General features: G+C 44.6%; 1 protein-coding gene across 1 annotated transcript; it reads left to right on the top strand.

Annotated features, from left to right (window-relative positions):
- Positions 1–1047: 1047 nt before the first annotated feature.
- LOC119173496 (uncharacterized) lies at positions 1048–10424 on the top strand. Its single transcript, XM_037424297.2, has 2 exons — positions 1048–1662; positions 10276–10424. The coding sequence occupies exons 1-2, from the start codon at positions 1060–1062 to the stop codon at positions 10336–10338; spliced, it is 666 nt and encodes a 221-aa protein (XP_037280194.2). The 5' UTR covers positions 1048–1059; the 3' UTR covers positions 10339–10424.
- Positions 10425–10650: the final 226 nt, after the last annotated feature.

The raw sequence follows: 10650 nt of genomic DNA, 5'->3' as shown, positions 1-10650 counted from the left end.
ATGTACATACCAGTAGCTGTTAATAGAAAATGAGAGACAGGAGCATTCGGCTTTTAGTTAACGCGCACGCTGCGATCCTCATTAGCAGCTTTTGGCATGTACAATGAGCACTATCTGACAAAATAGGGTTGCTACGTTATACTCGCTGGGTGTATTGGATTGGATAAACTTTTATTTGGTCCTCCAAAACACAGATCACTGTGTTGCGGGCAGCTCCCATGTGGGGACTGAGATGCCAAGCTCCTCAGCCGCCTCGCGGGCTTGGTGGACAGCCCAGAGCTGATCTGCCAAGGACGAGCTGCGGATTGCCGCCTCCCATCTGGCAGAGGCGATGTTCGATAAATGAGCGAATTTGGTGCACTGCCAGAGCATATGTTCTAACGAAGCTATTTCCCCACAATGTGGACAAAGATTACTTGGGTATAGGTCAGGGTACATGATGTGTAACATTATCAAAGTTGGGTACATCCGCGTTTGCAAAAGCCGTAAAGTAAGTGCTTGGGGCCGAGTTAGATTTTTGTGAGGTGGAGGAAAAATCCTTCTAAACAGGTAGAAATGTTTAGTGAGCTCGTTATATGTTGTAAGAATTTCCCGGTCATCCCCTTCACCGGTAGAACGCATCCCCGGGGAGGCGCGGTTGGAGAGGTCTCGCGCCGCCTCGTGTGCTGCTTCATAGAGATTGGGAGGGGAATAGTTGATTTGTCCAAGGTGAGCTGGCAACCAACTCAGAAGATGATGCGTTATGTTCTTACCTTGCAGTATTCTCAGCGTTTGTTCAGAGACCGTTCCCTTGGCGAACGCCCGTAGTGCTGCCATGGAATCACTGCAGACGACTTCAATGTTATCCATCTTGAGTGCTAAGGCGATGGCCACCTGTTCCGCAATGATTGGGTCTTTCGTCCTGACCGTCGCTGAGTTGACGACATGGCCAGCCCCATCGACCACCACTGCCACAAACGCTTTATCATGGGCGTAGGAAGCCGCGTCAACAAATACGACCCCTCGTTTCTCGTTTGAGACTTGACGAAGTAGAGTGGGCATGGGAGCAGCGCATCAATCATGATGCCTGATCTGCGTGTTTTTCCAATGCAGGCTGCGCTTGCGCTGTTGGTGGTCTGGCTACCGGCTGTCTCTTCTGACTCGGCGTGTTCGCATCTGCTCCGGCAGGTGCATTCTTCTGGCGTCAAAACCACAAGCAGTGGCATATTCTTCAATGCAACCTCATCGGCGAAGCTCGACCATCATCTACCAACAGCATCGACAATGACATCGCTCCCCGAAAACCACAAAATCAGCTTGCGGACCAACCTGTTCCTCAGTGGGCACGGGAGCAGCGCATCAAGCATGATGCCTGATCTGCGTGTTTTTCCAATGCAGGCTGCGCTTGCGCTGTTGGTGGTCTGGCTACCAGCTGTCTCTTCTGACTCGGCGTGTTCGCATCTGCTCTGGCAGGTGCATTCTTCTGGCGTCAAAACCACAAGCAGTGGCATATTCTTCAATGCAACTTCATCGGCGAAGCTCGACCATCATCTACCAAGAGCATCGACAATGACATCGCTCCCCGAAAACCACAAAAGCAGCTTGCGGACCAACCTGTTCCTCAGTTGGCACGGGAGCAGCGCATCAAACATGATGCCTGATCTGCGTGTTTTTCCAATGCAGGTGTGTAGAAAATATTCTCTTTATGCTAAAAAATTGAATAATACCTGCCTTTTGCTGTTCCCGTGCCCACGGGTTTTGTTTGATACCATTTGTGACTGCTTTTCTACTGCCTTCCTATTATTGTGTTGCGGGGATATTGAAGCTAATCCTGGGCCAACAACGCGTTCTGAAGCGCTATTGCAACTTGAAACGCTACCCGAGAACCCCGCTGAACAAATGAGTGTGCTATTTCAGCTCCTTAAAGACGTTCATGTGCGTTCTGTTCAAAGTTCGAAGAATTACGCTGATCTAGCTGCTGACGTAAAAACCATAAAAAACGGTCAAAAGGACGTCGAGATGAAAGTAACCGGAATACTAAAAAGACTAGATGAACTAGAAAACAAATCCAAGATTGTCGAAAACTTCAAAAGTGAGCTATCAAGCATGCGTAGTAAGGTATCAGAAACTACTGCTCAAAACAGCTTGTTACAGGCTCGCCTGGACGAGCTTGAAGATAGGTCTCGACGTGACAATTTAATTTTTCATGGGTTTCCAGATGTCAAAGAATCTTGGGAAGAAACTGAAGCAAAGGTGGTCACTGAAATTACGTCCCTCATAGGGTCATTTTCGCCAAGCTCGATTCATCGCGCACACCGACTAGGCTCATTTTCGCAAAACCGATGCCGTCCCATCATTGTAAAGTTTAGCGACATCAAAACTAAAGATAAAATATTGTCTGCACGCTCCCAATTTAAAATAAAAAACATAGGCATTAGCGAAGACTTCTCGCTCGCTACGCGCATCATCCGAAAAAAAGCTCACTGATTTCGCAAAAAATCTGCCAGAATCCCCCCAATTTAACTTACGTTACAACAAGCTATATGTTAACAAAAAATGCTACATGTTTGATACTAACGCTGGACAGGTTGTTGAAGTAGAACGGCCTAGTCAAGGTTTCGAAAGTAACATCCAGGCACGTGTCCCTTCCTAGGAACGCGCGAGGGGTAGTGGCCCTAAATCTAACCCAAGGATCTCCGTTCTGTTCACGAACATAAGAAGCCTTCTTAACAAATATGATTCTTTATCTTCCGCAATAGATACCTGCGATGCACAAATAATTGTGCTAACCGAAACGTGGCTCCGTGCGTATGTGCAGGACTCAGAAATTTTTAATCAAGCGAGTCATTTTGCAATTTATTGTTGTGATCGAACTGCGCATCGGGGTGGCGGTGTTCTGTTAGCGATATCCAAAAACATATCTTCTTCTTGCATACATATTACCACCACTCTTGAAACTATCTGGGCTTTGCTCACTATTGGCCATCAAAAAATCGTCCTAGGCGCATGCTATCGTTCCCCTTCGTCGTCCTCAACATTTGTTAACGAACTCCACGACGTTATGAACCACATCGTAACACGTTTCCCCAGTTATCCCTTATTTTCACTCGGCGACTTTAACTTTCCGAACATAAATTGGACTACACAACCAGCTTCCATTTCTCCTTTTTCGACAAAAGCTTCTGAGTTTTTTAACTTTTGCTCTATCTTTTCTTTAACGCAATTAGTAGATCATTCAACTAGAATATCATCTCACGCAGCCAACACTCTTGACTTAATTTTAACTACGCGGCCCGATTTTACTTCCAACATAACGTACTTGCCCGGAATCAGCGATCATTCTCTTCTCAGTTTTTCTTTTAATGCATAATTCCCAAAAGTTTCAAACAACAAGAAGTAATTCGTGACTACAAAAAGGCGAACTTTCAGGCTATTAATCACGAGTTATCCATCTTTCTTGATACTTTTTGGCAAACTTCAATGATCATTCTGTTCAAACAAACTGGGATATATTTGCATGTAAATTTTACGATCTAACAGAAAAATTCATACCGAAACGCACTATCACGTATAATCATCGCGCCCCGTGGTACAACGCCCACTTGAAAAGGCTGTCTAACTGTACGAAGCGCCTTTATCGTTCTGCCAGGAAATCGCCAACTGATTCCCGATGGGAAGCTTACAGATTAGCATTGAACGCTTACATATCTGCACTAAAAGCTGCTAAATCTTCATTTTTATCCCAAACCTTGCCATCCATGCTTAATAATAACGTTAGAAAGTTTTGGAAAGTCATAAATCCACCACATGATAACAGTATTTACTTAGAAGACGCATCGGGCAATTCCATTTCCTTGAGTGATTGTGCGGCTGTGCTCAATGATACATTCACGAAAAACTTTTCTGTTCCTTCCACAATTAATGCTCCTAGCGTGCAGACATATCATTTTCCTGTAATGTCCTCCATCTGTATCGAAGCGCCAGGTGTGGCTAAGTTGATTGCTGGACATAAATACCATTCTTCTCCAGGTTACGATTTAATAGACTCGAAGTTTTTGAAGAATACAAGTTTATTTAGTTCTATTACTTTAACAAAAATATTCCAGCAATCACTTGACACATCTACACTACCCATACAATGTAAAATAGGTAAGGTGGTTCCACTCTTCAAATCTGGCCAAAAAACATCCCCCGCAAATTACCGCCCTATATCTTTAACTAGTACCTGCTGTAAATTACTGGAACATATCATATTCTCACATGTAGTCAATTTCCTTGAATCAAATTCGTTTTTTACATCTGCACAGCACGGTTTTCGCAAATCGCTCTCATGCGAAACACAGTTAATATCTTTTACTCACAAGCTACATCCCATTTTAGACCAATCATCAAAAGCTGACTGTGTTTATTTAGACTTTTCCAAAGCCTTTGACAAGGTATGCCACAAGCTGCTACTACACAAACTAAGCAAATTCCAACTTGATGACACCATAATGAAGTGGATTGTATGTTTCCTTAAAAATCGCTCGCAATTTGTTTCAGCTAATAATCATAACTCTTCACTCAGCCAGGTTTCCTCTGGTGTCCCCCAGGGATCTGTTCTTGGACCTCTTTTGTTTCTTATTTACATTAACGATCTGCCTTCTCTTATATCCTCTAATGTTCATTTGTTTGCCGACGACTGCGTAATTTTTCGGGGAATAACTGCTGACAACGACTCCTACTCTCTCCAATCAGATCTAACTAGTGTAAGCAACTGGTGCAAAGAATGGTTAATGGAACTTAATGTCACTAAATGTGAAGTAATGCGTGTATCGAGAACTACTAGTTGTATGCCTATATATTACCTGAACAATACACCACTTGAAATCGTTTCCTCTTACAAGTACTTAGGTATTCATATTGCCAACAATTTAACTTGGACGAAACACATCGAATACATTATTAACAAGGCAAACCGCATTCTAGGTTATTTACGTCGAAACTTTTTTTCAGCCCCGTCTTCTTTAAAACTTCTTCTATACAAAACACTAATCAGATCAAAACTAGAGTACGCAACACCAGTATGAGATCCTTGCCACGACAACTTACTCACCGCACTTGAACTTGTTCAGAATAATTCAGCCCGTTTCATTCTATCAAATTACAATAGAACGGCAAGTGTAACGGCAATGAAAAGTAGTATTGACCTCCCATCTTTAGCATCACGACGTCGCATTTTTCGCCTAACTTTATTTCATAAGGTTTATTACCATGCTTCTCTCCATGCTGAACTGCTTTCACAACCTCAGTACATATCATGTCGAATTGACCATAATCATAAAGTTGGAGTTGCTTCATCTAACACTAAATATTTTGCTGAGTCTTTCATTCCAAAAACATCCCGAGAGTGGAACCGCCTTCCCGCCGATGCTGTTTCCATACGCGTTAATCACCTGTTTCATCAAGCGTTAGCTAATATTGTATAATCAGGATTCTCTATGTTTTTTTCTATTTAAACACATGCTCTGTTTTTTCTATGTTTTGTACATCTTGTTACTCCCACTCCCCTCTTCAATGCCCATGGCCTTGAGGGTATAATTAATAAACAAATAAATAAATAAAAGTATAGTCCTGGCCCTCGCTACTCTTCTTCCGATGTTGTATTCTGGATGCATGATTTTTGGTATAGGAGACACTGTGATATGCTCCCTGATGTTGTCGGGGATATAATTGTAATTGCGTCTGATTGCCATTGGGTGTTGGCCCAGCTCCTGCAGGATCATTCTCCCCGACCTTGTTGTAGATAACCTTGATAAATGTGCTTTCTCTTGGGCTTCTGCTATTTCTTTGAGCGTGTTGTGAATGCCAAGCTCTAGTAGACGCTCGGTGCTGGTATGTATGGGTAGGCCCAGGACCTTCTTGATAACTTTCCTGAGGAGCACATTCAGTGTCTCGGACTCTGCTCTTGACCAGTTGTGCATTGCTGCCTCGTACGTGAAGGGGCTTAGAACAAACGCATGCATCAACCTGCTGAGGTTGTCTTCCTTGATCCCATTTCTTTTGTTGGCCACTCTGCGTATGAGGTGCACCGCACTGTCTGTTTTCCAAGTTAAGTTGGCTATAGATTTGCTGTTGGCACCGCTAGACTCTGTCAGCATGCCCAGGACTTTGATGAAGTCGACCCTCTGGATGGCATCCCCTTGATTTGTACGGAGGTGGATGGCCATGTGGTTTAACGGCTTCCATCCCCTGGGCTTCGGTCCCCGGCGTGCAGTCCGATACAGTAAAAGTTCTGACTTACTCGAGGAGCACTTGAGCCCAGAAGGACGAAGGTACTCTTCTACGGTGTCAACCGCCTCTTTCAGGGCGCTCTCAATCTGCCCCTCGCTTCCACCTGTGCACCAGATAGTAATGTCATCTGCGTAGATGCTGTGCTTCAATCCTTCAATGCTCGATAATTTCTTTGACAGTCCAATCATGGCAACGTTGAACAGCATTGGTGAAATCACTGCCCCTTGCGGCGTGCCCCTTGCTTCTAGTTCGATTGCTGCGGTCTCGATATCTGCAATTTTCATCGCGGCTTTCCGATCTGTAAGAAAGGACCATACGTAGTCATAGAAGGCTTTCCCCAGACCAAGCTTGGAAATCGCTTCAAGTATGAATGAGTGGTGGATGTTGTCAAACGCTTTTTCTAGATCTAGGCACAGAATGGCTCTCACGTCTCTGGTTTCGTTGTCGATGACATGGTGTTTGATAAGCTTCAATGCATCTTGTGTGGATAGCCCTGCCCTGAATCCAACCATATTGTGTGTATATATGTCGTTATCTTCCAAGTGCTTGTTTATCATGTGCAGTATGGTATGTTCTGCAACCTTGCCGATACATGATGTCAAGGATATTGGCCTCATGTTGTCCAAGTTTGGGGGGCTTTTCTGGCTTAGGAATAAGGATCGTGCTGGCCAGCTTCCACTGCTCAGGCACCCCGTCTTCTCTCCATGCTGCATTGATCATATCCTTCAGGGTGTCAATTGAATCGTCATCAAGGTTACGAAGGGCCTTGTTTGATATACCGTCCGGGCCAGGGGCCGACCTGCCGTTGAGATCATGCAAGGAAGGCTCTTCTGATATCCTCGATGTTAAAGTCGCCCTCAAGACCTGGATTGGGCGTGCCCTGATACTGTCTACTTGGTGGTGCCAATCCTTTTATGACTGGGAGGTACCTATGCAAAAGCCGCTGCACAACTTGCTGTTCTGTAGTGCGCCCTATCTCTTTATGCAAAATTCGAGCGATAACATGCTTTTGATTTGTTTTGGTTGTGTTTTTGTTGAGGAGATGTTTTAACATATTCCATGTCTTGCCATTGCGCATCTGACCATCGACGGAGTTGCAGATTTCGTCCCAGTGCTGCCTGGATAGTGTGCGACAATGTTCCTCGACTGATCTGTTTACCTTAGCTATCTTCTTCTTCAGTCTTCGATTCAGGCGCTGACCCTTCCAACGGTTCAGTAGTGCTTGCTTTGCCTCAAGGAGATGAGCGAGCTGGCTATCCATTCTTTTAACCGGAAAATCTGTGGTAATGGTGGATGAGACTGATTTGATGTCCACTTTATTCTGTTTGACCCACTGCTCCAAGCCTTGTCTGTGCCATCTTGTTCCCTTTCCATCCGTATCTTCCTTCACAGACTTATCCCAGTCTGTGAAGTGGAATTGTCTCTGCTTTTTACGCTCCGTGAAGAACGTAGTGGCAAGAATGCAGTGGTCACTCCCTAGGTCTACAGCAAGGTTCATCCACTGGGCCTTCTTGATGTTTTTTTACAAATGTAAGGTCGGGAGTAGAATCGCTGCAGCAAGATGTACCAAGCCTTGTTGGTAGGCTGGGGTCTGTGATTAGGGTGAGATCAAGTTCACTGGCATTTCGCCAAAGTCGATTTCCTTTCCCAGTGTTGTACTTGTAACCCCATGTATGATGAGGGGCGTTGAAATCACCTGCTATGACGAGTGGACATACCCCGGCGTTATTAACAGCTTTCTTTAGAACCGTCTTGAATTCTTGCTTTTGTTCTTTTGGACTGCTGTATATATTAAGAATGAAAATGCTCTGACAGTTGCTGGTACCTGGCACGATCTCTACCATGACGTGTTCCAACCGGCCTGCTTCTATCTTGAGGTCGTGGGTTACGTGGGTTAGTTTGTTGCATACGAAGGTGCAGACTCCCCTCCCTTCAGTGTCCCCTATTACAGGCCGGAATCCAGGCAACGTTGCTTGCGGTGAAAGGGCCTCTTGCAATAATATAATATGAGGCTTTTCTTGGCTGCTCCTTATATACTGCTGTAGGGTGGCCTTCTTTTTAAGGTTACCTCTACAGTTCCATTGCCAGATACGAAATGCTTCACGTAGCGCTGCCATCATGGTTATTACATGGATGGCCAGAGCCTGATGCTGCACCTGTCGACAGGTTTGGTACCACTAGTATTGGTGGCCGAAGAGGTGAGTTTTATGCATGAGGAGGCCTTGATGTGTTGTAGAGATATGCTTCGACCTTTGTAATGCGCAAAGTCATATGCTCTTCCAGTGCCACCACGCTTGATTGTTGCCTACCCATCTGCTCGCTAAGATTGGCTACTACATTTCTGAGCGTGTCAAAGACATCTTTCATATCTGACATGGTCGTTTGGTTGGCTTCCACGTGTTCTGCCATGACTGTCTTCGCTGGGTGTAACCTCCTTAGTTTTAAAAAGATTTAGCGAGCGTTGAGCCGCAGTGCCATGAATACAATGAACTAGTATATACCGTGAATGAACTCGATGTGGTTAAAGGTGGGAAGTAGATACGAAGTGCAAGCCGTAAGAAAGTAAAAGCCGAATTCTCCTGTCTCTCATTTACCATTAGCACCCATTGGCATGTATATTGAGCACTATCTGACAGGAAAAGGTTGCTACGTTATACTCGCTGGGCGTAACCTCCTTGGTTTTAGAAAGGTTTAGCGAGCGTTGGGTCGCAGTGCCATAAATACTGTGAACTAATACATACCATGAACTCGTGGTGGTTAAAGGTAGGAAGTAGACCCGAAGCGCAAGCCGTAAGAAAGTGTGCGTGTGCCACCTCCCGTTTAGTCCGTGGAATGTCCGCTGGATGGCGGTGCTTCTATATAGGAAATATATGATGAAAAGATGCGAGATGGTGGTACTTGGAGTGTTGAATAGATGGACGAACGGACACACAGACATATGCATGGATGAACGCATGAACGGACGCAGGGGCGGATGCATGGACGAACGCAGGGATGGACGCACGCACGGACGGGCGGATGGACGCATGGACGGACGCATGGACGAACGGAAGCAAGAACGAATGGACGGAGGAATGCTTCGCCCAACTCTCCATCATTCACTCCGTGGATATGCTGCCATTTTTTTTTTGTAGGAAAGACTTGCATTTATTCTTCAGTCAGGTGCCTTCCAGTCACCATTGGTGTGGTCGTAAGACCCATAGACATCAATTGGGGACAAGCGATTCGAACGCTTGTTTACTTAAATTTACAACAAAGATTATACCTAAAATTTTATTACATCTTGACTGGACACTCTGTAGTACTGCTTTCTAACATGCTAGCTAAAAACAAACCACGAAAGCCTCAAGAAAACTATAATTGCTTCCCGCAAAGATAAAGAAGTTGATGTTCACTGAGAAATGTCATTTCGATACGCATTATGCATCACAGATACCGGATATCTACGGCCATCTCAATAAGCTTAAATAAGGTAGTGCTCTGCTCTACATGCGACTAATTTAAGTTGAAAGTATGAAATGTTTTATTTAGACTTAAGGCCACTTGTTCAAGCTCCCATAGCTTGAACAAATGACCTTGAATTGGAGTCACAAGGACAGAAGAGAATAACGCAAGTCATTAGGCAAAGCATTCTAACAGGCACTACCTCAACCAGAACACTCTTGCTACTCAGCCAACTGAACCATGCAATTGGCTGGCCCTCTAGCAAGCTGCTGGACTGGATCGTGCCATTTTTCTTGTCTGATCCAGCTTTAGGCGGAGCGCATGTTCTTGCTTGACTTTGATATTTTTCTTAGTAATCACTAGAAAGATAATCACCGTGTGAAAACAACATCAATATTCTAAGTGCTGGGGAAAAGCAGCACTGACACGCGGGCTACTGCTATGGCTGCCCTAATGTTCAACTATTTGTTTCCAGTTGCTTTTGCATTTAAAACTGATAAGAAATGCTTAGATGTCCTTAGACACGACTTTATTGTGCAGAATTGTACTTGTCTTTCAATAGCAGACATTATTCTGCAGGTGCTGTCCTGTGAATCCCCATGGTTGCAAGGTGTCCAAGTTTCCACACTTGTTCCAGAATGATGCAACGTGAATCCTAGAAAAGAAACAGGAACAATTATTTTCTGTGCACAAATAAATTAGTGTAATAAACCTAAGGCACAAAAATATTGCCACGTTCCATTTCTCAAGTTTTTGTTATCGTCCCAAAATACCACACAATTCTCAGCGCGAACTGCGCCTGCAGTTTTCGAGAAGGTTCCGGACTGTAGTAGATCATTTCGATAAGATCACGCCCACTGTGCGAACGGTACAGATTGTTCTGGAACCTACGCCACCGCCAGTGATAACGCTAGAACATTCGACGGCAAGAGTATAAATGTCGACGCGCTTCGC

This window comes from Rhipicephalus microplus, chromosome 5 (genome assembly GCF_043290135.1).
Source record: "Rhipicephalus microplus isolate Deutch F79 chromosome 5, USDA_Rmic, whole genome shotgun sequence".
Lineage (NCBI taxonomy): Eukaryota > Metazoa > Arthropoda > Arachnida > Ixodida > Ixodidae > Rhipicephalus > Rhipicephalus microplus.
The sequence above is the reverse complement of the archived record's forward strand: the minus strand, read 5'-3'. Positions and strand labels throughout refer to the sequence as shown.